Raw genomic sequence first — 22,982 nt, forward strand, 5'->3', positions numbered from 1 at the left:
CCTCTTTCACCTCCGAAGTGGTTTATTGATGAGCTCTGACCTTCTCCTACGTTTTCACATGGTCAAAGGAAGTCAAGTGTAGGCCTCCATGACTTCATTTCATGCTCCTCACCCCCCCCCCCCAGCAACACCCCCACCCAAAAAAAAAAAACAAGAGCGCCTTTGCTCCCCTCCCCCCTTCTCATGTCTCTCCCACTCTCTGCCCTTTCATGCACCCTTTTTTTTTTTTGCTTTGGTTTGGCTCCACATCCACACCATGCTCACATTCCCTTTTCATCGTCCTATTTCTTTGGAGTGAGCGACGGGGGACTCTCTCTCTCTCAGCACCGAGACTGGTGCTGCCCAAAGCTCCAAGTGTGTGTGTGCTCAAACATGGGCACGGGGGGGGGGATGGGGGGGGGGTGCTTTCGGGTGCGTTGAGGTGTGCTTTAATAGCCAGCCATTCACCCGGCGCAGTTTGGGAGCGTGTGGTCATGGCTACACAGTCGTTTGCTTTACTTTATTTACGCGTGCTATTTGCTGTCAGGTCATAGGAGTGACGTTGCATTGCCTTGCGCGCAAATGTGTCCATAAAGAGCACCGGAGCTTGTTGCTGTTGACGCACGCTGTTTACGCACGCACGCGTTCTTGTTGACAGGAGAGAGGGGGGGGGGGGGGGGGGGGTATCAGGATAACGGTGATATAGAAAAGAATTTAGTCAGCATTTAAAATAATAAGTTTGCACAACTTCTGGGCCTGAAAGGGAACGTATAGTAATTAGAAGATAAATCCAATAGAGTTTAGATAAACAATATACAATGGTGTCGCAAAAAGATATGTGTTGATGACCACTATGAATTGAAAATGGGGGACCCTGATGTAAACAGACAAACGTCTTTCTCTGGTCTGCATCCCCTTAACAATTGTATTGAGCCGTACTGTATTGTACCCATTCTGCAATCTGTTAATAACAGTTTCATTCATTCATTGAAATAGCGTCGATTTATAATTGTTTGTTTTCTGGGCTGAGAGACACATCCTTACAGGCTATATGAACTAAATAAACTGTTATTAATTGTATACACTAACATGTTTAACGGCTAAATGCAAGAAGCCAATACATTATTATTACAATATAAATAGTCCAATAAAAAGCTTGTTGCCTAAACGCATCACATGCGCTGTTTACGCACGCACGCGTTCTTGTTGACAGGGGTTGGGGGGGGGGGGGGGGGGATATCGAAAAGAGTCAACAAAGGCACGTGGGGAAAGTTTGCATTGTTTTAGTGAGCATGAGCTGTGCCCCCCCCCCCCCCCCTTTTCAAGTGCACTTGATACACTGAGTAAACAAACACTTAGAGACGGCTGTCAATGGGAGCTCCTCTCAACTCAATATTAGTTTTGCGCCAAAAGGTCAAAAAAAGGATAAAGGGCAACATGAATGAATGAAAACTTTATTTAACAGATTGCAGAATGGGTACAATACGGTCCGCTCAATACACACAATTGTTAAGGGGATGCAGACCAGAGAAAGACTTTCGTCTTGTTTACACCAGGGTCCCCCATTTTCAATTCATATAGTGAAATATATACAACAAAGTAAACTTTACATGTTCACCCCGCATTTTGTTCACAAACCTTTTAAAGCCGAACAACAACAACAACAACAACAACAACAACAACAACAACAACAACAACAACATAATAACAACAACTTCAGATTAACGCAGCGCATGGAAATGTTCGAAAAGTTATGTTGACTATATAATTTAATCAAATGCGCGCTGGCGCTGTTGTCGATCATTTGCAAACTATTGGATGAGGTCATCCAGACCTATATTACGGCTAGAAATCTCACGAGTGCATGCTCCACCGTCGGGTTCTCGGCGTCATCGCAGGATATACTCTGCAGGTTTGAGGCTAAACATGCCTCCGATTCTCAGCAGCGCGGAGCCAAATTCAGCCCGGAAGAATGGAGCCTCTCCGTCCAATGGGCTGCAGCGTTAGTACCGATGCAGTTGCTTTGCATAGCAGGGCAATATTCAGCTATAGTGAGCGAAGAAGGGTATTTGCATGCGTGGGCTGATTAGTGGTTGGAAAGACGAGACTCTCCCTCTCTCTCTCTCTCTCTCTCTCTCTCTCTCTCTCTCTCTCTCTCTCTCTCTCTCTCTCCTCTCTCTCTCTCCTCTCTCTCTCTCTCTCTCTCTCTCTCTCTCTCTCTCTCTCTCTCTCTCTCTCTCTCTCTCTCTCTCTCTCTGTGACTCTCCCTCTCTCTCTCTCCTCTCTCTCTCCCTCTCTCTCCCCCCCCCCCCCCCCCCCTCCTCTCTCTCTCTCTCTCTCTCTCTCTCTCTCTCCCTCTCCCTCCCTCTCTCTCTGGCTGTGGCGCAGGGGGAAGTGTTTATATGGGGGATGATGACAGAGGTCGGGTCGCGCTAATGGCCCAGTGAAGAGAGCGGTGGAGGAGGCGAGGCGAGGCGCAGAGCAGGAACACATACATTAATACACTTGTTCCATCACCAATCAGCATAGGTGTGTTCATTCTCTCACCCCCACCCTCCTCCTCCTCCTCCTCCTCCTCCTCCTCCTCCCACTCTCCCTCCCTCCTCTCTGTCTCTCCCACTCTCTCATTCGCTCGCTCGCTCACTCACACGCGAGCGCACATTCTCGCTAACTCCGCGGTCCTGACATCTGAGTTCACTGTCAATCTCTGTCTTATTCGCAGGGATATCCCTCCGTCTCCGCTGAAGAAGACCCACTGGAAACTATTTTTCTCAGCTGCTAAACTTTTGCAGGAGAGCGATCCACGTTTTCTCTTTTCTGTGGCGTGGAGACTGGGCATATTATATTTGCAAAGGACTTTAGTCAACGGCGCAGGATGCCCCAAAAAGGTGAGATGCTTTCACTAAAAGTTGTTGCATACCAAAGGTATATAGGACACATTGGTTCATTGAGATTTTAATTTGGACATACACAAATTATTATTATTATCACCATCATCATTATTATTATTATTATTATTATTATTTGTTATATCAGTGCTTGTGCCACCGGATTATTGTATAGGCAACTGAATATTGGATAGGTTAATGCTCAGTTGTGATGATTGTATAATGTGGGGTGTATATAGTTTGCATTATATCTTCTGGAATCTCCAAGTGCGGATAACTTCTCCGCGCGCGTATATATTGTATATGCGCTCGGTGTTGTTGTTGTTGTTGTTGTTGTTGTGTTTAGGCCCATAGCTTTATTTATGACAGCAAAGAGTAAAAAGTCACGTTAGGCAGGACAGTGATCATGGTGGAGAACGGGACTCAATGACCCGTTGAGGGAAGGTGTCGGTTTGATTCATGCAGGCGAGTCATCCAAGCGCCTTCTAAAAAAAAAAAAAAAAAAAAAAAAAAGCTCACGAGAAGGACTTGGGGAGACCCCTTTAGCTTTCCTGCAGTTTGTGTGCCATAGAGAATATAACTTATATACTATTTTTCACCACCCCTCTATGACAGCGATGCTAGTTCAGCGCGGTTAGCTTAAACACACAGTTATTATAAAGACAACAACATGGCACATTTGTCACATGGACTTCAAAACATCTATTTAATTAAGTCACAGACGCTAAGGGTATTAAAGATCTTCATTATATAGCCTATACAAGATGTAGTTTGTCTACGTAGAGTATTTAGTCAGCATTTAAAAGTAGTTTGCACTGCTTCGTGCATCATGGGCCTGAAAGGGAACTTAGTAATGAGAAGATAAAGTCCATAGAGTTTAGATAAACAATATACAATGGTGTCGCAAAAACAACTGCAAGATTATGTTGAGATATAGCGTCGGTTTAGAATTGTTTGTTTTTTGGGCTGAATTTAATAAACAGAAATAAAAGGCCCACATGATCCTTATAGGCTATATGAACTAAATAAACTGTTGTTTATTTTATACACTATATGTTAAACTTTAACGGCAAATGCACGAAGCCAATACATTATTACAACTTCCTATATCATGCTATAGTGTAGTGGAGAGGAGAGAGTATCTGCATTGTGGATGTGTGTGAACCGGCAGCAGGAATAAGAATGCTGAATTAAGACATCGTTAAGGATTAAAGCTAAAGAAACGCAGATTAGTTCTTGTTTAACCTCAATGACAACAAGGTTGGAGCTTTCAACCCTAATAAATGATTAACTACTGGGCCATACGCAGGCCGAGAGCTGTAAAGGAGCAGGGCACAAAGCGGGCATGGTTACCCCACTGATATTACTGTGAGTTCTTTTTTACTGTCACGTTTATTTGGTCTACGTCTAATAACGTCTAAATTCTTTGCAGTTGGCCCAATAGTTTTAAAGGCCTGTGTTCATACTAGCATATTATGCTATGCTAAATAGGCTAACATAAACTGTTATCACATTAGTAGTCGCAGTGTGAAGGAATCTGAATTTGATCAATGACTGAAACAGCTATATAAGTAGGGTAAAGTTGCCATCCGAATGCTATTTTGGTCGGTCTCTCTCTCTCTCTCTCTCTCTCTCTCTCTCTCTCTCTCTCTCTCTCTCTCTCTCTCGCTCTCTCTCTCTCTCTCTCTCTCTCTCTCTCTCTCTCTCTCTCTCTCTCTCTCTCTCACAAAATGGCTTTCACAGAATATAGTCTATTAGACCTCCGTACTAGAGTAGCCCTATATTATACGCTCCTCGGCACAACTGAACTTAAAGGGAGAAAATGGAACTTCAGACGGTGGTTCCTTCACTGGCCCCCTTTTTAGCTGCGCCGCGAATAGCTTCTTTATTGCGTTTGTCTTTTTCCAATTGAGCGCCCTACTGAGCTGTTGTGTCTTTAAACCCGCCCAGCGACCAGAACCAGCAGCCACGTCATTAATAATAACTACCAAATATTTATAACGAGAAAGTACTTTTTCCCCTCCATGAACAAAAAAACAACAACAACAACAACGAAACACACACAACATAAAACAAAAACAAAAAAAAACAGCCTAAACAATGCCCACATTCAAGCACTATACCGCCGAGGTCACGGTCGTCAGCGGTGACACTGAAGTGTTGAGGGTGTGTGTGTGTGTGTGTGCGTGTGTGCGTGCGTGTGTGTGGGTGTGCGTGTGTGTGTGTGTGCGTGTGTGTGTGTGTGTGCGTGTGTGTGTGTGTGTGTGTGTGTGTGTGCTCTCCCGGAGGGGGTGGATGCATGCCTTCCACTCTTTGTATTCTGAACTTGTTGGTACGTTTAGTGGGAAGCTGTGTTGCTACTCGCGGAGGCCGAGGTTTCTCCCGGGTTTGGGGAATGGAGGCCGAAAGGGGTGCATTGTTGGGAGTCCAGCAGCGGGCTTTGTGCACCGGCTCCTACCCCCTTCTACCCCCTCCTGCCTTGGACTTTTGCAGGGCAGTGAGGCGAGGTACACAACGTGTGTCACTGTACACGACAGGCAGAGGAGGAGGAGGAGGGGATATAGTGGGGAAAAAACGAATCCATATGTGCTCAGATTAGAGGGGTCTGCAAATATACTCATTCGGTAGCAGTCGACTCTTGAAGGAAACACGTGGATTTATATGGCGCGTAATATACCACGATGCTATTGTGGGCCCGCGAATAGAGACTATAGGATGTTTTATTTAGTTATTTTGGTCTGATTTTATTCTCAACATGCAATATAAGAAGTAGGCATATACTTAGCCCCGATCACGTAATTTTAAATAGTGTCCACTCTGTCCAGCGTTAATCCTAAATTATCAATTTGTCAGCAACATTTAAGTTAATTCCATAATATAAGATACCCTTGAAGATAGAGGCCTATACAGCAGTATAGCCGTGGCTGTACTAATATATTGTTTTGCTTTGTCCTAGGGAGACATTAAGTAGTGAAATCGGCAGATGATTGACTAAATTGTTATAAGTGGACAGTCAACTCTGTGTTCCAGGCAAGTTTAATACTAAAATACATCACACAATGAGGAGTTAACAGTTTTATGAAATTGATAATAGACCAAGATGGTTTAGGCATCCAGACTATATATCCGCAAAATGCCTTGGAATTCAAATGAAGCGAATTATTTGTAAATATTTTTTTTTTTAAATAATGTTGCAATTAATTGGAAACTTGTAATTAACGTTCATCATTTTATGCTAACCACCTTTTTGTCGTTCCCTTCTGACGCGTTAGAATACCACAACCAAGCCACGTGGGAGTCTGGCGTTGCCTCAATGATGCAGAACAGTAAGTTGTTTTACGTTGTTGTTATTATCATTTATAATAAGTTTGATAACAATCCCAAGTTCTAATATGGATGCATGGAACCAGGACCCAATGCAATGATATGGCTATACTGGCTGTTAGAACGCAATAACTTTTTGACATTTCCCCCCACAGGAAAACTATTTACATCACTTTCAGAGTGGGACATATTTTCAGTTGTTTGATGATCATTTCATTGCTGTTAATTTATTCTTTGTAATGATAGGCGGGCTAGTTATTGAGCAAGTTAATCATATCTCGTCCTGTTGTATGGAGAGAGAGAGAGAGAGAGAGAGAGAGAGAGAGAGAGAGAGAGAGAGAGAGAGAGAGAGAGAGAGAGAGAGAGAGAGAGAGAGAGTGAATAGAGGGGGTTGGGTTGAAAGGGAGATTTTTGTTTCCGCTTGAGTTGGTATTAAATAATTGCACAGCCGTCTGCATTAGCGTTAGAGCCGCTGCCAGGCTGCATACGAGATTAGCTGCGTAGAGAAGTCCCTGCATGAAACATGAGGAATAGCAATAATGTCTTATGTAGATCGTCCTCAGACAGAAAAAGCAGCAGCTAAAAGGGAAAAGGTTCATAGTACAACAGTAGGCTATACGCCTAACACTGTATAGCCTGAACTCAAAGCGGCAGTTATAATATAAACAATCATATTGTCGGGGTGCCATATGGAAAATATAGACTGTGTTGCTTTTTGCTATATAGGTATATGTTTACAATGGGCCATGAGTTTTTGTTTGTTATTTATTGACTTATTTTATTTTACACATTGTCTTATGTGGCGTATTCTAAACAAAAAGGATAAACATGAAACATTTTCTCTCTTTCTGCTGGACAAGAGGTGTATGACATCTGTGATGAAGGTGCGGAACGATTTCCTCTTATATTATTATTATTATATATTATTATTATTATTATTATTATTATTATTATTATTATTATTATTATTATTATTATTATTATTATTATTATCCTCCTCATCACCTTGATGACGTGTCTGTGCTGTTATTTATACAGGATCTATATATACTGTTTGAATTCAGTGTGCGGGGACCACGTGACCTATAAACTAGACTATAACGAGCGAAACACTTCAACACATAACGCATACATTATTATAGGCTACATGTTTTGTATTGTATTCCCTTCTCCTGCAAGCAAAGCCAAACTCTGTATATAGGCTACTAACATGATATGCAAAAATGCCCAGGCCTCCGCGCGCTATATATACCCTTTGATTCACACAATCACTGGCGATGTTTGCCAGTTTGTCCATTATTGAGATGATGAGGTCTTATCAAAAGCTGCAGCACAATAGCCTCCCCTCTGCTCCTGCTTTGGTCCGGATGGATGTTAATGGGACGCTCCCCTGGCTTGGCGTGTGATGTCTGGTGCGCGCTGGCCGCGGAGATATCATTGGACCCGGCCCTTTGGGTTTGTTCTAAAGGTCGCGACGCGGCCCCGGTTGGCTTTTGTGCTAATAACTCCTGGGTGTATATGGTGGGGAGCGTCCAAATTGAGACCATATGTTTTCCTATTAGTCGACTCGCAATAGAATACAAGAGGCGCATAATCAGCGCCAGCGGGCGAGATCGACTCTCTCTCACACACAGGGCACTTGAGGGAATTGTACCCGTGATTAAGACTTAACCTTAGGAGACTCTGATTTGTAATGTGATGTGCTTATCTGACGGCTTTATCGATTCCGTGGATTTATATGATAGAGCTATAAATCAGGGGTGATTGAGCGCGCCGCGGGAAGCCCGCCGAGCGGCGCGCTGCTTATATATTGCGGGACCCGCGCTCAGCCTATAATAAGAAGTCTATTAATTCCACTTAATCCTCGAATTACCAAAGAGCGAGAGGGATGATAATGGATTTGCTATTAATCAGATCCATGATGGAGGATTATTACACATAGTGGGGCCAAAAGGGATGTGTAATTCTGTTTAAACAGATTTATTTTCACTCAAAACAACAATAACACACTAAGGCCTATATATTTTTAGTTCATTTTATAAAGATCATAATTATAGAACATAGTCCCACGGTCTTGCGTACGTGTTTCTGAGCAGAGACAGCCTTGTACACAACAGGACTATAGTGGCTGGGAGCATTTGTTGTCAAATAAACAAGGGGGGGGGGGGGGGGGGGGGGGGGGGGGAGACTGCATGTCAGTTTTAATATGTTAAGATTCGAGGCTCGTCCCCGTGCATGGCCGTGCGTGTTAGAGCCCCCCCCCCCCCTGGCCACCTTTAATATAAAACCCAACAAGCCTCCCTCGAAGCATGCAGGGAGTAAACGAGTAGCGTCCAATTTTGTCTGAGTGATATCCAAATGCAGACAGAAAGGCTCGTTTTATCATGCTACTATTTGTCGTGACGCCGCAGATTGTCCAAAGCAGAGCGGTGTCATAGAAAGTGACATGGCCTGCCACAAGTGCTCCAACTGATCTTTTCAATTAGCCTCCCATGCATGATCCGCGAGGCGACTTCCGCCTATTTCCAGAAATTAAGCTCAAACTTGACGTGCAGCTAGCTTTATTTTAAAGACAAATGTCAGGCTAGGCTCATCATATTTCCAGCCCCTCTCCTCCCTATATTTGGACCTTATTTATTGCCAAGGAGCCTCAGTCTGCTCCCGGATAGAGTCAATGCACCGGGCGGCAGCGCAGGGGAAGCAGGCAGCAGCAGCAGCAGCAGCAGCCGCGGAGACACGGAGCTCAGAGAGCGGGCAGCCTCACTGCGGGAGCCGGCTTCTCCTCCTCTCTCCTCGCCCGCCGCACTTGGCTTCTTCAGGTTTGCGGGGATTAGCAGCACTACTTTTACGGAACTATTATTACAGAATAGGGCTTCCGATTTATTGATAGTTTGGGGAGGGGGGGAAAAAAGACTTTTAGATCATAGCGAATGATAAAGCGTTGGTGTTTTATTAGAGGTGGTTTTTGTTTGTTGACGGTATTACGCACGGTGGTGGCGCGTAAAGGCTAAGAGATAGTATAGATGTTGTCGCTGCTTGGTTCTCGGTCTGTGTGATGAGTTGGTAGAATTTGCGGTTCGCCGTCAGTATAGCTGTTGGTTTTGTTATAGTTGCAGCGCGATGGGGATGTTTCGGTGCAGCTCATTTGAACGCTATTGTCTGACGCTTAATCGATGATCTGCATGTGTTATTGAATTACTGCGCAATGATAATAATAATAATAGGGTTTGTTCAAACAGGACTAACAACAATAAGGTCAGACTGTGTCGATAGAACAACAACTAACCCAATTTAAGACACGATTTCAACATTCCTAGTTTGGCTTTATTATCATATTATTACAATTATTATAACACTAATAATATATCGTTATTAGGCTATTATTATTATTATTATTATTATTATTATTATTATTATTATTATTATTATTATTATTATTATTATTATTATTATTATTATTATTATTATTATTATTCTTTTTTCCACTATACATTTAACCTTCTTGATCTCGATTATTATCCCGAACGCTTATTATACACCATTCCCTTCACCTGCATTATAAAGTACATTTTTAATAATAATTTGCTTGACCCCGTGCGCGTCGTGGAGCTGCAGTGTGTGGTTGCGCTGACGGGCCGCTCCTGTCTCCCCTCCCTCCCGGTAGGTCACAGCGGGGTGAACCAGCTGGGCGGCGTGTTCGTGAACGGGAGGCCGCTGCCGGACTCCACCCGACAGAAGATCGTCGAGCTCGCTCACAGCGGCGCGCGGCCGTGCGATATCTCCCGGATCCTGCAGGTGAGCAAGGCACTTTCTTTCTTTCTTTCTTTCTTTCTTTCTGGCATGATGATGATGAGGCAAACAAAGCGGATATTTCAATGCATCCCCTATATATATATATATTGGCTTAGTTTTTATTTAATTTGATTTGAGAGTAAAATAAAACCATCGCAAAATCAGAGATGACTTTATTATGCACCTGTGACATGTGTTGTATTTTCTGATCGTTTATAAGTAATAAAATAAAGTTCTTAGGCCTATCCCATTCATAACTGAATTTTGATATAGGCGAAAACCAGGTAAATATATATAAGTCTATCACCTAACAGGTATTATTGTAAAAGAGTGCCTAATATACCATTCAAGGCATATTTTCTGTGTTTATAGACCCATGATGATGCAAAAGTCCAAGTGCTGGACAATGAAAACGTAAGCTTATAATTGTTTGACGCCGCGTCATCTTCAAAATTTTCGCAAATAGTCATAAATAATGTATGTGTGAATTGTGTCTTTTGTTTTCTATATCCAGGTGTCCAACGGCTGTGTGAGCAAGATCCTCGGCAGATACTATGAAACGGGCTCCATAAGACCGCGGGCGATAGGCGGCAGCAAGCCCCGGGTCGCCACCCCGGAGGTGGTGGGCAAGATCGCGCAGTACAAGCGGGAGTGTCCCTCTATCTTCGCGTGGGAGATCCGCGATAGGCTCCTGTCGGAGGGGGTCTGCACCAACGACAACATACCCAGTGTAAGTGCATTGACTGTAAGTTATGTGCATGATTTAATTTGCCACATGAAATGACTTTTCCTCTTCTCGAGGAGGGAGGGACGGGGGTGGGGGTGGGGGGGTGATGAGCAACCAACCATTCAGTCTTATAATAGACATTATATTTTTTTAAAGTGTATGGCACGCATTAGGCCTATTACATGATTAGCCAAACATGAGCCTTAATAAAGAACCCTATTGTCCTTTTCAGTCACATATTCTGTCACAAGCTCTCTTATTTTCTTGAGGTGTGCGTGTGTGTGTGTGTGTGTGTGTGTGTGTGTGTGTGTGTGTGTGTGTGTGTGTGCGTGTGTGTGCGTGTGTGTGTGTGTGTGCGCGCATGCATCGTATATCCACCTGCGTGCCGATGGAATGTTGTTGCATGTCTTATATTATGTACAATGCTTCTCATTACAACTGAGATTAATCTTTTTTTTTTACCCCCCCCCCCCCCCCATTCCCCTCTATATTTTTTATTTGTCATTCAAGGTGTCATCGATAAACAGAGTCCTCCGCAACCTGGCGAGTGAAAAGCAACAGATGGGCGCAGATGGCATGTATGACAAGCTGAGGATGCTGAACGGCCAGACAGGAACTTGGGGCACCCGGCCCGGCTGGTACCCAGGAACATCAGTGCCAGGCCAGCCCAACCAAGGTGAGCCTCATTATCACGGTGTGGCCATGAAGACACCTTTAGTTTGGACGCGTCATGTACAGCTGTATGGACACATCTTTATAAAGACACCTTTAGTTTGGACGCGTCATGTACAGCTGTATGGACACATCTTTATAAAGACACCTTTAGTTTGGACACGTCATGTACAGCTGCATGGACACATCTTTATAAAGACACCTTTAGTTTGGACGCGTCATGTACAGCTGTATGGACACATCTTTATAAAGACACCTTTAGTTTGGACGCGTCATGTACAGCTGTATGGACACATCTTTATAAAGACACCTTTAGTTTGGACACGTCATGTACAGCTGTATGCACATCTTTATAAAGACACCTTTAGTTTGGACATGTCATGTACAGCTGTATGCACATCTTTATAAAGACACCTTTAGTTTGGACGCGTCATGTACAGCTGTATGGACACATCTTTATAAAGACACCTTTAGTTTGGACGCGTCATGTACAGCTGTACTGATATAAAGACACATCTTTATAAAGACACCTTTAGTTTGGACGCGTCATGTACAGCTGTATGCACATCTTTATAAAGACACCTTTAGTTTGGACGCGTCATGTACAGCTGTATGCACATCTTTATAAAGACACCTTTAGTTTGGACGCGTCATGTACAGCTGTACTGATATAAAGACACATCTTTATAAAGACACCTTTAGTTTGGACGCGTCATGTACAGCTGTATGCACATCTTTATAAAGACACCTTTAGTTTGGACGCGTCATGTACAGCTGTATGCACATCTTTATAAAGACACCTTTAGTTTGGACGCGTCATGTACAGCTGTACTGATATAAAGACACATCTTTATAAAGACACCTTTAGTTTGGACACATCTTTATAAAGATACCTTTAATTTGGACACGTCATGTACAGCTGTACTGATATAAAGACACATCTTTATAAAGACACCTTTAGTTTGGACGCGTCATGTACAGCTGTATGGACACATCTTTATAAAGACACCTTTAGTTTGGACGCGTCATGTACAGCTGTATGGACACATCTTTATAAAGACACCTTTAGTTTGGACGCGTCATGTACAGCTGTATGGACACATCTTTATAAAGACACCTTTAGTTTGGACGCGTCATGTACAGCTGTACTGATATAAAGACACATCTTTATAAAGACACCTTTAGTTTGGACGCGTCATGTACAGCTGTATGCACATCTTTATAAAGACACCTTTAGTTTGGACGCGTCATGTACAGCTGTATGCACATCTTTATAAAGACACCTTTAGTTTGGACGCGTCATGTACAGCTGCATGGACACATCTTTATAAAGACACCTTTAGTTTGGACGCGTCATGTACAGCTGTACTGATATAAAGACACATCTTTATAAAGACACCTTTAGTTTGGACACATCTTTATAAAGATACCTTTAATTTGGACACGTCATGTACAGCTGTACTGATATAAAGACACATCTTTATAAAGACACCTTTAGTTTGGACGCGTCATGTACAGCTGTATGGACACATCTTTATAAAGACACCTTTAGTTTGGACACGTCATGTACAGCTGTATGCACATCTTTATAAAGACACCTTTAGTTTGGACGCGTCATGTACAGCTGTACTGATATGGACACATCTTTATAAAGACACCTTTAGTTTGGACGCGTCATGTACAGCTGTATGCACATCTTTATAAAGACACCTTTAGTTTGGACACGTCATGTACAGCTGTATGCACATCTTTATAAAGACACCTTTAGTTTGGACGCGTCATGTACAGCTGTACTGATATGGACACATCTTTATAAAGACACCTTTAGTTTGGACGCGTCATGTACAGCTGTATGCACATCTTTATAAAGACACCTTTAGTTTGGACGCGTCATGTACAGCTGTATGCACATCTTTATAAAGACACCTTTAGTTTGGACACATCTTTATAAAGACACCTTTAGTTTGGACGCGTCATGTACAGCTGGATATGGACACCCATCTTATATGCGTATAGCGAAATGCATTATGGGAGATTTACTGGACCAGGAACTCGTGTTTAGGCCTTTTTAGACTGACACACATGATTTATTTTTTATTAACGCTGATTTAATTCACACACAAGCACAACAAAAAATGACAATAAAAACATTTCAATTACATTTATAGTCCAGGAGGTCGCCATGATGAAGTGACAAACGTGTATTTTTATTTTTTATTTTTGTGTTACGCATGTGTTGAACTTCAAGGTTTCCAGTGCATGCGGCATTTTTCGAAAGTTATTGTATTGGCAAGATGCCCTGGACAAGACCCCCAATTAAGACTATAGTCGATTAGAGGATGTCATTGGCTCTGGAGTCTGAATGCCTCCACTGTCCCCATGTGCGTGACAGTGGTTTGTCCTTTGAGCTGGAGGTGTCCATCCAACAGGCAGCCCGCGTCCCCCCCCCCCCCCCCGCTCTCTGCTCCCGGTGCACGGGGACCAGGGAGCCGGGGACCGGGGGAGCTGCTCTGTGCGGGATATTAGTACAAAGGAATGTTTTCCTTCACACGCAATGATTGGTTATGGGAACAGTCCGCGCGGTGTAATTGCTCATTAGAGAAAGCTTTGTGTCTCATTATGGCAACATGCAGAAGGAGCGTGGAGATGGGAATGCTGTTCCACTTCGCAGAGCCCCTATACAGGCTTATAATACCGACTGAATACAACCTGAATTAGTTTGTATTAAAAAATAAAAATAAAAACAATAATATTTATTATTATAATAAATCCAATGATAAATCTGCAAGCTTCTTTTGCCTCTCTGTAAATGCATGTTTAGGCCTATATAGCTTAGGGAAGTATTAGGCCTGTTTTATATTCATCAGGATGGGGAAACTCAAGTGCTGGAATTCAATCATTGCAAAAAAAAAAAAAAAAAAAAAAGCATTTGCATTTGTTTGATGACCATTTGGACACGTGGAGCTTGTGTATTAGCGCGCAGTAAAGCGGAATAAATCACATTAACAGCTATACCTGTAGCTAAAATGAACTTAATTTAGAACCCTCCTAACAGTAGATAAGGCCACTAAACTACTTTCATAATAATAATAATTATTGTTATTATTATTATTAATAATAATAATAATGATAATAATAGTAATGACGACGAAGACAATAATAATAATAATAATAATAATAATAATAATAATAATAATAATAATAATAATAATAATAATAATAATAATAATAATATAATAATAATAATAATAATAATAATAATAATAATAATGTTGATGACGATGATAATAATAATAATAATAAAGATTTGTATTGTTGTATCGCTATTATCCTATATTATTATCTATAAGAACATGACACAATTTACAACATTCTATTATTATTATTATTATTATTATTATTATTATTATTATTATTATTATTATTATTATTATTATTATTATTATTACTATTATTATTATTATTATTATTATTATTATTATTACTAGCCTATATTTGTTTTAAATTGAAATTAATAAACATTTAAGTTGAAATATGTTTTCCACGCGACAACAGTAGCGACACCCATCCAGGCCAAATGACCCGGGCGGGGTGACGGGGCCTCGGGGCCACGCAGGGGACCAACTCCATCCAGAGTGGAAGAAGAAGAAGGAAAACCTCGCACCGCGATTCCGTCTTTTATCTCATTCTCTCTCGTCGCATTCGTCGGCGGCTCCAGTATAATATGGCACCAAATCCCTTCTATAGGGTTTAGTCTCTCACTTTCTCTTTCAGTGTAAGCGGTTTCTCAAGAGTGTTTTGATCCGCTCTCCGCGGCTGAAAGCTGCCGCTCTGGGTTCGGTGTCTGTCTCTCTTCGCTGTTTTCCGCCTCGCTGGCCGCGGGAGTCCCGGGACGGGATGATGGAGGAACTGAGGAAGGCGACTAAAGAATGACTTGATTTCTCAGCAGCGCGTTTATAAAGAAAACAAATCCCACAGCCAGCGTCAGTGGGTCTGCCTGCCACACGGATAATAGGTGCACTTGCACATTCACTCCTTTTATGGATTATCCTTATAGAACGCAGGCTATAGGCTCGACCTATAGAAAAATACTTTACTATTAGACTACTTTTGCGACAGGATATATTGTATTTACCTTCACGTTCTCAAATATAATTTTGAATTAACTGTATTTTCCCCAGACGCAAGGTGCACTATAGAATGGCGTATATAACCAAACACAACCCTGAATTGATCTATAATTTGCAACTCGTCTCTTAGCTTCTGCGTGAATATTGTAGAGTTAAAACAACATCGATCGGGTTATGCTATAGTTTCAAGTTTTATTAAAATTGTTCACATACGGCACATTACAGTGACATTTGGTTCTGTATATGAGCCTCCTGCGATTGTGCTTGATACAGTAAAAGGTCAAAAGAATAAAGACCAAACACTATACAAAATATACAAACGTATACAGCCATAAAGTACAAAGTGCAGTACAAAATGCAAACATATTTGATTCGCAAACTAAAGCTGCAACAACGGGGCATATGAATATATGGCGTATATAGCCTACAAACCCAACCCTGAATTTATAATTAGCTATTCGGCTCATGGCTTCTGCATATTGTAGAGTTAATTAAAACAACGGGTCGTGTTATATATTTGCTTCGCAAACTAAAGCTGCAACGAACGGGGTAGGACTAATATGTGTCTATATACTCAAAGCACCGATGGAATATTACATAAAACATTCTCTTGACTATACCCACACATACCCTGCTTAATTTCACATTAACTTCTCGGCGTGATAATGATGTCAACAAGACAGACATTAGTCGATAAGCCTCGCCCTGCAGGCCCACCGTGGACAACAACCATGGGAGCAGTGAATAGATTGGCCTTATTCTGGTTGTTCAGGGGGCTTGCATGCTCTCTCTCTCTCTCTCTCTCTCTCTCTCTCTCTCTCTCTCTCTCTCTCTCTCTCTCTCTCTCTCTCTCTTCTCTCTCTCTCTCTCTCTCTCTCTCTCTCTCTCTCTCGCTCTCTTCTCTCTCGCTCTCTCTCTCTCTCTCCTCACTCATTTGTTTCCAATTGAAGACAGAAATCCTGACTGGCGTTTAGCTGGCCAGGGAGGTGATTAATGATGGTAGTGGATAAGGGTTAACACACTGGACTCAAAGCTCTGTTGACTGCGCCTACAACACACTAAAGAGAGAGAGAGAGAGAGAGAGAGAGAGAGAGGGAGAGATGAGAGAGAGGGAGAGAGAGAGAGAGAGAGAGAGAGGGAGAGAGAGAGGATCCTTTTGTCATCTCCTCCAATAGTCTCTCTCTCCCCCCTCCCTCCCATATATAGGCCCACGATGCCCGCGTCCCTCGCCGTGTCCATAGTTTAATGGTTTCCCTCTTTACTCCGGACGGTATTGTATCATTGTGTGAAAAGCGTCTTCCTCCATTCAGAGGTTGGTGGTCACCTCAATGGCCACCGACGCCCATATGGGGACGAGCCATTGAGGCCATTGCTGTGCTCTTAAAAAGACCCAGAGAGTTTGGGGGTTTAATACATCTCACAGGCCCTGAAAGGGGCCACAACATATTCTTGTCACATTTCTCTTACCTTTTTTTTGTGAACATATACGCCATTGTTGTTGTTGTTGGGGACGCGATATATAGCCGTTGGTTATAGGAGGCTATTTTTTTCCCCCACAATATTTTTTTACAAACAGTCTAAAAGCAGAAAAGCCTTTTTGATATCGTTTCTATTTCATGCTGGAGGTCGTCTCTCTAGTGTGATCTTCTCGACAAGTTGTCCGAACAAAAAAAAAAGCTGTTTTAAAATGTTGAATTGAGTCACAGCAGGAGGCCATACGGGTTCTGTTCCCATTAATAGAGTTGTTGCACCATCATGGTCCATTAAATGGTCTGTAAGCTATAAGAGAAAACCTATAGTCTACGATAATGAATAAATTATTTAATTGATTGATTGATTGATTTGTTTATTGAAACGGATTAATTAACCGACGAACTAATTAATTAATTCGTTAATTAATTTGAAAGTGCTGAGTGTGTAGTTTAACCCTTTCACTGCCACACGACAGAAGGTTAGCCCTTTACTATCACACAACCGACGCGATGCTCCATCATTAGCATCATTAGCTCCGCAAATGCGGAGCTAATGATGCTAATGATGGAGCATCGCCGTCGGTTGTGTGATAGTAAAGGGCTAACCTTCTGTATTGTCACAGTGAAAGGGTTAACCGGCTGTCGTGTGGCAGTGAAAGGGTTAAAGGTATATAATAATAATAATAATAATAATAATAATAATAATAATAATAATAATAATAATAATAATAATAATAATAATAATAATAATAATAATAATAACACCGTGTGTCGTGCAGAGGGCTGCCAGCAGCAGGACGGCGGCGCGGGGGGAGAGAACACCAACTCCATCAGCTCCAACGGGGAGGACAGCGACGAGACGCAGATGAGGCTGCAGCTCAAGAGGAAGCTCCAGCGGAACCGCACGTCCTTCACGCAGGAGCAGATCGAAGCACTGGAAAAAGGTATATACAATAATTATACTCTTATATATATATATCAGGGTGACCTATAGGCACCCAACTAAGTGTAATCTATTGCGGGACAAACTTTTTTTTGTTTATTGTGATTTATTATGTTTGATTTCATCATTTCAGAATTCGAAAGAACTCACTACCCCGACGTTTTCGCACGCGAGAGACTAGCAGCTAAAATAGACCTGCCCGAGGCGAGAATACAAGTGAGTGGTGGATACATTTATATATTATTATATAGCACATTATTATCCAAAATATCCAGTATATAGGCCTATATGATAAAAAAAAAAAAAGCTATGCGTGTAAAAACTAAACTGGTGTTTTTGTTGGTCTACGGCAGGTCTGGTTCTCTAACCGGAGGGCCAAGTGGAGGCGAGAGGAGAAACTGCGGAACCAACGTCGACAGGCGAACAACTCCTCCAGCCACATCCCCATCAGCAGCAGCTTCAGCACCAGTGTATACCAGGCCATCCCGCAGCCCACCACGCCGGGTAGGACCCCCCCCCCGGGCCCCACCACGTCCAGTTAGCCTAATAACTAAAATGTGTCGAAAATGTGGCGGTTTGGTTACAACAGCTTATACGCATAATACTTTATATAAACAGCTGAAAGGGTTCAGACTAGTGGAATCATTGAAGCATGTTTTTTTCTTGGTAAATATATGAATATGAATGAATGAATGAATGAATGAATGAATGAAAACGTTTATTTTTGAACATGTATTCTCCACATTCCTCCAAACATGAATGAATGAATGAACGAATGAATGAATGAATGAATGAAAACGTTTATTTTTGAACATGTATTCTCCACATTCCTCCAAACAAATCACAGTATCTATAGCTCCTTCAAACAGAACAATCATAATAATAAAAAAAGAAGAAATTATAAACAAAAAATCAAGAGCAATGTATTTAGTTATAGTTGACATGTTCAAAAAAGGAGTGCCTACTGTATATAGATCCACCACCAAACAGTAAACAGATTTTTGTTTTCACAAACTAAGGGATAGACAGTATATTATATTATATAGGCTTATAAAGAGATCTGTGAGGGGAAAAAAGCTCATCACATTTATAAGTCTATTACTGTTGGACTGACAGATATGCCTAGAAAACCATTGTGGGGCAATACTGTGGTAGACTGCTGAGCTGAGAAGTATATTGGCAAAGCTATAATGTCAAAATATTCGTATCTATATACATAGGGGAGAGAGATGAGACCTTTTGCCTGTGAGGCCTACAGCCTATGTAAATATGCACCCACCTCATATCTTAAGCACGGAAGAACGGTTGATTGAGCAGTGTTTTTCAGCTGACTATTTTCTTAATTGGCGAATCAACCATGAACGCACACATCGGTATAGAGCTGAGACACATAAGTGACATGTCAATCACCTGAGCCGTCATATCTAGACCCATCAATCTGTCAAATATAAGGGCGTCACTTTTACTGCACGCACTACTTAGCGCTAATGAAACGCTCCCTTACCCCGGTGGAATGTATGTATGAATTCGGCAGATTGTAAACCGCGTTTTTTTTTATTTTCCCATCATCCAGTGTCTTTCACTTCGGGGTCAATGCTGGGCAGACCTGACTCGTCGCTCTCCAACACCTACAGCGCGCTGCCCCCCATGCCCAGCTTCACCATGGGCAACAACCTACCTATGCAAGTAAGTCCAACACTTTCATCTTCTTCATCATGTCTGCTATAAGGATATTATCCTGTGAACTGTTAACCCTTTCAGGTGTCGTCGTCGCCCCCCCCCCCCCCCCCCCCAGAATGTTTTGTCTCAGGATTAAATCTTAAAATTCGTTAAAACTATAGCTTTTGATGGCCAGTAGCCGCTGTGACGTCATTATAATGTTTTTGTCTCGCTTGTGATATACAGCTGGAAGGGCTAAGAGTGGAATCATTGAAGTAATGTTTTAATTTTTTTTTGTAATTATGAAAATGCCTATAGAGCCACCATATTCAAACAATAAACAGATTTTTTTTTTTTTTTTACAAACTAAGGGATAGCCAGTCTATTTTATAGGCTTATAAAGAGATCTGTGGAAAAAAAAACACATTTATAAGTCTATGACTGTTGGACTGACAGATATGCCTATAACCATTGTGGGGCAATACTGTGTAGACTGCTGAGCTGAGAAGTATAGTTGGCAAAGCTAATGTCTAAATATTCTCTCCCCATCTTTAGCCCAGCCAGACCTCCTCTTATTCCTGCATGCTGCCTACCAGTCCGCCTGTGAATGGGCGGAGCTACGAAACATACACGCCCCCTCATATGCAGGCACATATGAACAGCCAATCAATGACCTCTGGTCCCACCTCAACAGGTAGGCAGAAAGTTCATTGTTTACCAACATGCTTGATAAGTCATGAAAACAAACTTCTATCGAATCATTATCTGCCACCTTCCCTTAACTAGGGGGTACTACATAGCCATGCATACTTTGTACCACATAGCCATGCATACTTTCTAACTGTACCACATAGCCATGCATACCTTTGAACTAGGGGGTACTACATAGCCATGCATACTTAGTACAACATAGCCATGCATACTTTTTAACTAGGGGACTACAAAGCCATGCATACTTTTTAACTAGGGGACTACATAGCCATGCATACTTTTTAACTGTACTACATAGCCATGCATACTTTGTACCACATAGCCATGCATACTTTTTAACTAGGGGACTACAAAGCCATGCATACTTTTTAACTAGGTACTACATAGCCATGCATATTTTAATTAGGGGGTACTACATAGCCATGCATATTTTAATTAGGGGGTACTACATACTTTTAAACTAGGGGCTACTACACAACCATGCATACTTTTTAATTAGGGAGTACTACACAACCATGCATACTTTTTAACTAGGGGGTACTACACAACCATGCATACTTTTTAACTAGGGGGTACTACACAACCATGCATACTTTTTAACTAGGGGGTACTACACAACCATGCATACTTTTTAATTAGGGGGTACTACACAACCATGCATACTTTTTAACTAGGGGGTACTACACAACCATGCATACTTTTTAACTAGGGGGTACTACACAACCATGCATACTTTTTAACTAGGGGGTACTACACAACCATGCATACTTTTTAACTAGGGGGTACTACACAACCATGCATACTTTTTAACTAGGGGGTACTACATAGCCATGCATACTTTTTAACTAGGGGGTACTACACAACCATGCATACTTTTTAACTAGGGGGTACTACACAACCATGCATACTTTTTAACTAGGGGGTACTACACAACCATGCATACTTTTTAACTAGGTGGTACTACACAACCATGCATACTTTTAAACTAGGGGGTACTACACAACCATGCATACTTTTAAACTAGGGGGTACTACACAACCATGCATACTTTTAAACTAGGGGGTACTACACAACCATGCATACTTTTTAACTAGGGGGTACTACACAACCATGCATACTTTTTAACTAGGGGGTACTACACAACCATGCATACTTTTTAACTAGGGGGTACTACACAACCATGCATACTTTTTAACTAGGGGGTACTACACAACCATGCATACTTTTTAACTAGGGGGTACTACACAACCATGCATACTTTTAAACTAGGGGGTACTACACAACCATGCATACTTTTTAACTAGGGGGTACTACACAACCATGCATACTTTTTAACTAGGGGGTACTACACAACCATGCATACTTTTCTCAATTCATAAACTTCCATCGCAAACCTCATTTCCCCTTTTCCTCTGTTTGAGAAACTGATGGTGAAAACGTCTGTGGGTCAATATCTCTCTACACATTATACACCGTTTTCATTCTCCAACTGCATGAAAAGAAAAGCTCATTTCATTTGAACTCAATGGCATCGTGTCAATCCTATACCAGTCCAGCCCATAGTTTAGTTCCACCCCATTAGAATGCTGTTACCGAGAGCCATATATATACTGGTTATAGTCATGAAGAGTTAATCACGCATAACCACATTTCCTCTGTGCTAAATTGCTAATTAATTTGATTCATTTGCTGTTGTACTCCCCCTCTGTTTAAATGCCACTGCCAAAGCCTCAATTTATCGAGCTAGCAAGCATATGACTGCGTGCTCGTGTGCAGACTTGTTACCCGTCGCAGCTCCAGTGATCCTCTACCGCTGCTTCCTTGCGAGCCGTTTGAACTAACAGTGTTACGCGTGCTATAATGCTAACCAGTAGCAGCTGTCACAGTAATTGTGCACAGTGATTACACTCATCTCATTTAGCATGTTGTTCATCCATATTGACTTTGCGGCAATTTTTCTTTCCTTTTTTTTTTTTTTTTAATTATTTCTTCTGTTTACTGATGTCTTCTGCCTTCTTGTCTCCGCAGGACTCATCTCTCCTGGAGTGTCTGTCCCTGTCCAAGTCCCAGGTGGCGAGCCTGACATGTCTCAGTACTGGTCAAGACTACAGTAGAGAGAAAAGCTACTTTGCCCTGTGACCCCCATGCCCAACCCACCATCACCCTCCGACAGCGTTCCTCACACATACAGAAACGGAGAGGAGAGGAGAGGAGAGGAGAGGAGAGGAGAGGAGAGGAGAGGAGAGGAGAGGAGAGGAGAGGAGAGGAGAGGAGAGGAGGGGGAGAGACACTGGGAGAGCTTTGGGACATCTGGGCCTTTTTTCTCTCTCTGATGGGACTGTGTGCTCTTGTGTAGCTCTCTAGGCACGTTGATACAAGGACTTGGAACAGAGAACAACGATGAGAAGACAGAAAGGAAAATAAAAACATGGACCTCTGTAAAGGTGCCCGGTGTTAACATTTTTATGGAACAAAAACTTATCTTTTTTTTTTTTCTATTTCCAACTTCAGTCATTGTTTCCTTTTTTCTCTGGTGTGTTTGTATAATTATGGCCATTTGTATGTTAATATGATGAAAAACCAAGATCAAGTACTGATAGATGGGACTGCTAGAAAACCATGTTGGTCTTGCGTTTTTGTCACCTGAGAAAGGAGAGAGAGAGAACCTTGAGAGATTCTGCCATG

At 41.9% G+C, this 22,982-nt stretch overlaps 1 protein-coding gene across 1 annotated transcript; it reads left to right on the plus strand.

Annotated features, from left to right (window-relative positions):
- Positions 1-2,854: 2,854 nt before the first annotated feature.
- LOC311247376 (paired box protein Pax-6) lies at positions 2,855-22,411 on the plus strand (the record flags this gene model as incomplete). The annotated part of the gene is made up of 12 exons (XM_084337753.1): positions 2,855-2,867; positions 6,140-6,193; positions 9,856-9,986; positions 10,356-10,397; positions 10,498-10,713; positions 11,221-11,386; positions 17,764-17,928; positions 18,061-18,143; positions 18,281-18,431; positions 19,501-19,613; positions 20,142-20,280; positions 22,326-22,411. 12 exons carry the CDS (start codon positions 2,855-2,857, stop codon positions 22,409-22,411), a joined length of 1,359 nt encoding a protein of 452 aa, XP_084193879.1.
- Between the last annotated feature and the right edge of the window lie 571 nt (positions 22,412-22,982).

The sequence above is a fragment of the Notolepis coatsorum genome (assembly GCF_963971535.1).
Source record: "Notolepis coatsorum genome assembly, chromosome: 20".
In the NCBI taxonomy this organism is placed as follows: domain Eukaryota; kingdom Metazoa; phylum Chordata; class Actinopteri; order Aulopiformes; family Paralepididae; genus Notolepis; species Notolepis coatsorum.